The 6,000-nt window shown below is 40.0% G+C and overlaps 1 protein-coding gene across 2 annotated transcripts in view; it reads right to left on the bottom strand.

Moving 5' to 3' along the window:
* mtor (mechanistic target of rapamycin kinase) overlaps positions 1–6,000 on the bottom strand; it is an 84,813-nt gene that overhangs the window by 885 nt on the left and 77,928 nt on the right. For both annotated transcript variants that reach the window (XM_035656202.1, XM_035656203.1), the window contains exons 49-57: positions 5,066–5,188; positions 4,476–4,558; positions 4,295–4,367; positions 4,137–4,211; positions 3,366–3,501; positions 2,273–2,338; positions 2,093–2,173; positions 1,842–1,922; positions 1,329–1,434 (exon numbers count right to left, since the gene is read on the bottom strand). In XM_035656202.1, the coding sequence (XP_035512095.1) occupies positions 1,329–1,434; positions 1,842–1,922; positions 2,093–2,173; positions 2,273–2,338; positions 3,366–3,501; positions 4,137–4,211; positions 4,295–4,367; positions 4,476–4,558; positions 5,066–5,188 (824 nt within the window). The remainder of the gene's footprint in view (positions 1–1,328; positions 1,435–1,841; positions 1,923–2,092; positions 2,174–2,272; positions 2,339–3,365; positions 3,502–4,136; positions 4,212–4,294; positions 4,368–4,475; positions 4,559–5,065; positions 5,189–6,000) is intronic.

Here is a 6,000-nt window from a genome sequence, read left to right as displayed (position 1 = left end):
ACACATTCACACACCAATGCTCAGCATCGGGAGCAATTTGGGGTTCAGTATCTTGCTCAAGGATACTTAGACATGTGGCAGGAGGAGCTGGGGATTGAACCAACAACCTTCCGATTACCAACCCGCTCTGCCTCTGCACCACAGCCGCCCATTTAGGTGTTGTGCCCCGAGGATCTTTAATATTAATTAGTAATTTTCTATTTTTGTTTAGCCAAAATTAATTGGTTGCACCAACATAGTTTGGTGCACCTTTAAACTACTGTCTTACCAACAAATGGTACCCCTGTGATTTATCATAGCACCGATGACTGAATCCTAAAACATTTCTTCTGGCTCGGCATGAAAGCCAATGTTGTGCATTTCTGTAAAATCTCCAGAAACCTGACCAATGTCAGATTGTGGGTAAACCAAACCAGGTTGTACATCCTGCCCGACTATCCTGCGCCCAGTTACTACTGTTGGTGAGCCGTTTGAGCATTTTATTGTACTGTGTTGGAGCGTTGCCCAGAACAAAGCCTGGTAACCAGTTTCTTTTGATTGTGATGTTTGTTTCCAGCTGTTTTCCTGATTCCCTGAAGAAAAATCACTGTACCAGCAATCACTAAAGCTCTGACAAAATTCTTCACCACCTTTGGGCTACCAAAAATGGTCCAAACTGATCAGGGAACAAATTTCCTCTCTAAAACCTTCAAGCAGACGTTAAAGATACTTCTCATTCAGTGTCAACAACATACAATCCAGAGTCCAAGGTGTGCTTGAGCGCTAGCACCAAGTACTGCCATAACACAGGAAAAATTGGGATGAGGGTGTGTCATTTGTTCTTTTTGCCATCCGTGATGCGGGTTCAGTCCCGCTAAACTTGTGTTTGGTCACAATGTGTGGGGGCTACTGAAGGTGTTGAAGGAGCAGTTTATGTCTGGCACCTCAACAAAGACTAATGTGTTGGACTTCACAGTGCAGGGAGCGATTGCATCTCGCAACATCATTAGTAAAGGAGGCCCTCTCATCCTCACAGAAAAAAACAGTTGCATCATATTAACATTTTAAAGACAACATTTAACATTTCCAGAGAAGCTGCTCAGAGGAAGGGGAAAGGCACTGGAGTTGGCTGCTCCAGACACAACCTCTGCTTCCATGGTTTGCAGGGTGCCCATGCTTAGATAGATAGATAGATAGATAGATAGATAGATACTTTATTCATCCCCAAGGGGAAATTCACAGTTTCCAGCAGTATCCACAAACTAATAATAATAATAATAAGTAATAATAATGACTGGCCTAAATAAATTCTACACTAGAAAACATCACGTAAAAACAACAGTACTGACCATCCGATGTAGCACTGGCACAGGTTTTCATGTGATGTGGCTTGCTTGATAAGGAGCTCCACTTGTGTTGGCACATCCAGGGTCTCGTCATGAGAAAAGTCCCTACCTGCAGGGAACACACTTGCATCAGCACACTAGACCATCACCAGAAAAAACAATCTAGTAAGGGTTTCTAAGGATTGTTTGAGACCTTTAATCTACAGAAAAACGTGGTGGTAAAGTCAAGTATCTGACCACTTGACATTTTTCTATACGGCATCTCTGCAGTAAAGCACTGAGGAAACAGTGAACACATCTTCTACCATGTACTTATTTCACAATAAAGTATACATGGTTATTTTTGAGAGGAGAAAGTGATTTGACTCGAGGAAGTTTGTAACAGTGTTAATAAGATATCTGCTTTTCTTGCAGAAAATGTGTGTGTGGGGTGGGGGGTGGGGTGGGGGGGATAAAATAGTGGTACAAAAGCTGCTATTCTCTCGTTTTCAGCTTGTTGAGTGCTGCAGAACTTACCTGTGAGTTTATCTCTCACTCTGTTGATGATCTGAATGGCTTTCTTGTTGAGTGCCTCCGGTTGTACCAAACCATCTCCAACTAAAAAATAAAAATAAAATATAAGTGGACTTAAGCGCGGCCTTACAATAGCACAGCAGTTGCACCAATCATTTATGACAGCGAGAGAGCGTGGTATTGTGAATGAAAAAACGAAAGAGTTCTATGACAACAAATGATCCACGGAGTGACAGAATGAGCTGCTAACTTACTGAAGGAGTGAATGGATTCAGGCACTGTGGTCCCTGGTTTCTTGTGTGTGGTCTCTCCAAGGTCTATGCCCTCAAGAGCCTCTGCAAGGACATTATACAGTCACAGGTTTAAATATCTTCTTACATGATCAGGTAGAAAACAGGAGGCAGTTATGGCCACAGTTTGTACCGCAGACTCACCCACTGACTGTCCAGCGGTGTACGAGTCGGTCCTTGTGCGGGAACGTTTGTTGCCTTTGGTGTTTGCTGTAAGTGAAACAGGTAAGATGTGTGAAAAAAAAAAATTCCTTGACATTTACTACTCGTAAGTATTAAAATATAATATTTTTCATCCGCCACAGAGGAAGCAGCTGGATTGTTCTGACCTTTATAAATGCAGATAAATGAAGCTCTTTTTTTTTAACATTTTACAGTTAAAGCTCTAATATTCACTGAACAATACAGATGTTTCAAGAAGCAGATCTGTTTAAACTGTGTAAATTCATTGTATATGTATATATTATATCTACGGACCTAAACCTTATGTTTCCTGCTGCAAAAACAAAGTGCTCACCAGACTTTAAATATGTATTTAATTAAATAAGGTCCTTTTGTGATGTTGACAATTCTGTAAATGGTTACAGTGGAAAAAAATAGAGAGAAAACACTAATACGCTTCTAACAAATGCACCCTGTATTGTATGCATGTATGTTACAACAGAACATTTCTGCCATAAATGGTATTTTTAGAATCCAATTTTGACCTGCATTTTTCAAATCAGTTTTTACTTTCAGTTTAACTGTTAACACCTACAAATCCCTGGATTATTATTTATTCAAATATAAAATGAAAATACTGACCATTTACAATAAATCTATTAAGGCAACCTTGACAGCATTAGCTGAGAGTGTGCCAGAGATATTCATTCACTCTGCTGAATGAAACCTAAGACCTTTAGATGTCTACAACACTTCTCAACGCATTTGGTCAACTCTTCTCCGAAATACGAGCGGAATCGATTTCCATTTTACTACTGGGACAACCTTTCAGTTTTTCAGCTCAATCTGATTAAATTTAATGCTACACTCTCTCGACCACCTCAGAAAGGCTCTTTCTATTCTACAGTAAATGGAAGAATTTGCGCTGACCTTCACAATGTGTTTTTCTGGGCTGAAATGTTTCACTTCTAGTTCATTGTTACTGTCATGAGAAGCTGAGGTTATTTCAGTTTGTTGTCTGTGTTCTCTCACTGACACTGAATGTACTGAATGTGAAAAGCTGATGATCTCTTACTGTCCATGAGCCTCCAGTTGAGCAGCGGGTCGTAGACGAAGGCCTCCAGCACAGCCATGACGCTGTCCCGGTGCTCCCTCAGCACCTCCATCACCGTGTGGCAGGTGATCCGGTAGTTACCGTCCAAGCCCGTCACCTGGCACCATATCAGACACAGACTTTACTAATGGAAACAAACCTTTCGCAACAGCAGAGGATTACCTTTCTGTCTTGAGTTTGTACAATAAAGAGAGGTCGATGTATTTGGTAGCTAAGAGTCGGATCCAATCTGGCGTTTTAAAGTTTGGTCCATCTCTTTTGTTTATATTCACTGAATTGTGCTCTAAAAGACTTTTTAAACATATTGAACTTAAAAAACTTCTCCTGTTATTCAAGAGATGATAGAACTTAAACCTCTTACAATACTGAAATTTATTTCTTAATGCTTTCATTTCTAATTCCTTTTCCTCTTTGCTCATTATAAATAAGGCACAGTGAGTCGTGACTTCTGATAAAACACTGCACACTTGGAAAAGATTAATTATTATTTTGACTAAAACACATAGATCACAGAAAAAGAAGCTCAGACAGGATTCAGTTTAAGTCCAGTAGAGGAGTATTTGTAGCTTTAATGTGGGCGACTTTAACACTTGGATAACTCTGGAAAATTAAGAACTTATTTAAAAGACTTTTCTGCTGTAGGGTTTTTGACTTTTCAAAATGAACACCCCTCCGGCTGCTTTAAGCTACAGCAACCCACACACACTTTTTAGATAATGCAGAGTTGCATACCTCCATAGCATTGGTCAGCATCCTTGTTAGTCTGAATGGGATCTTTTCAGGAAACTTCTCTCTGGTCATGGCGACCTGGTTGAAGGTTGTTATATCAGTCAGTGTCAGATAAACTATAAAAAGAGTGGAATATGTATTGAAAGAAAATCTCTTCTTACCTCAAAACAGTCTCCGAAGTCAATGTGGAGGATCTTGCCGCTTAACCGGTCTAACATCAAATTGGATGGATGCCTGAGAATAGAAACATTGGCTCCTTATTGATGAGAACTGTCACTGTCATGATTCTAACAATCTGCTCGAAATATTGCAAGACTTCAATCTTTCAGCTGAGGAACTCACCTGTCACCCAGTCCTAGGATGTAGCCCACCATGGACATCACGGCCAGGGAGCGGGTGTAATTGGTCCTCCTGTCGAACCACACCTGGAAGAGAAGGATCACGACATCAGAACGAGTGCGGAAAATGGCACAGAAATCTCTGGCAGACTGCTTGATCCATGAACATCCATGAACACATGAACATGCAGAACATCATGCACATAAGGTACTAATGTTCCTAAAAATGGATTCAATTTGAAGGTCTGTTTGGTACTGCTAAGTCAGTGGTTTGAAAGTAGGACACAGAACCCAGAAAACTGATTCTACAGGGGAACATTTTTTTTTTATTGCACTACTACTGTATTTACCTTGATAATTAGAAAAGTGAGAGACTGGATACACTTAATACGTTTCCCTCTTCTCACTATCTTTCCTCTGCATCTTATGATAACCGTTCCAAAATGACTGCCCGACCAGCCTCTTGGAAAAATGTTAATTCATAGGTCTGTATGTTATCTTTTCTGTAACTGACCCCCGAACCACTAAAATGTGAGGGTGAATGTTGAACTGATTAAGTACACTCAGTCACAGTAAAGAAGCAGAGCGTCTCACTTCAGAGCTGGGGCTCTTGAGCCACAAGAGCTTGGCCAGGTCGTCTCCAGCCGTGTTGTTAACGGCGTGCTCGAACACCTCAACCTTCTCCATCAGCGTCAGGTGGTCGTAGTCAGGGGCCATCTGAAAAGCAATTACCATGTACTGAGATCTGAGAGTTTAGAGAAGTTGAACGCAAAGCTCTCATATTGTTTTCAGTTCCAGATACAAGAGAATGAGCCTGAATTTTGCATTTCATAAGAATGGAAACTCAAACTTTTTACAGCGCAGAAATGTGGTTATTTAGAAATGTTGGAAAGCCACCAGAAAATACTTGAAAACAGCAACTTTTAAAGACTCCTAAATATGAATGTAATGTATTAAAGGGTTAATAATTCTCATTTTCAACCTGGGTATGCTCTACCATGACGACTGACTGTTCAAATTGTCATCACTCACTTCACAGCAGAGTCTGATGTCTATTCAATAATCAGGAGTGCTGTTATGCAATACACCCTCACAAGTTCCACAAGGTGATTCAAATACTTCAACACTGTTTAATCTCAGTTTAACTATATATCACGACTACTTTATGTAACTAATTGTGTTGATACGTATGAATGAGTGGTAGATATAAAACCACGCTACATATTAATGTAATTACAACTAGAAAATTGTGTTAATACTGGAATAAAAGACTGTTTAAGGTAATGGAAAATTAGAAACTGGGTGTAAGCAGGTCCTATTACAGTAAGTGTTAAAAAGAAAATGAAACTGTTTGGGTTCAGATGTCAGACTGTTTGCCCTGCAGGTGTGTATCAGAGTGCAGAGATAGAACTGAAAACAACCAGAATAAAGCTTTACTTTTAATGAACGGTTTAAAAAAGAAACAGGGTGACACACTCTTAATAAGATTACCATCTATCATTGTCTCACTCTCCCTTCCTCCTCATCAT

Source organism: Morone saxatilis, unplaced genomic scaffold, assembly GCF_004916995.1.
Source record: "Morone saxatilis isolate NCDOM2014 unplaced genomic scaffold, NCSU_SB_2.0 Contig15, whole genome shotgun sequence".
NCBI classification, from domain to species: Eukaryota; Metazoa; Chordata; class Actinopteri; family Moronidae; genus Morone; species Morone saxatilis.
The sequence above is the reverse complement of the archived record's forward strand: the minus strand, read 5'-3'. Positions and strand labels throughout refer to the sequence as shown.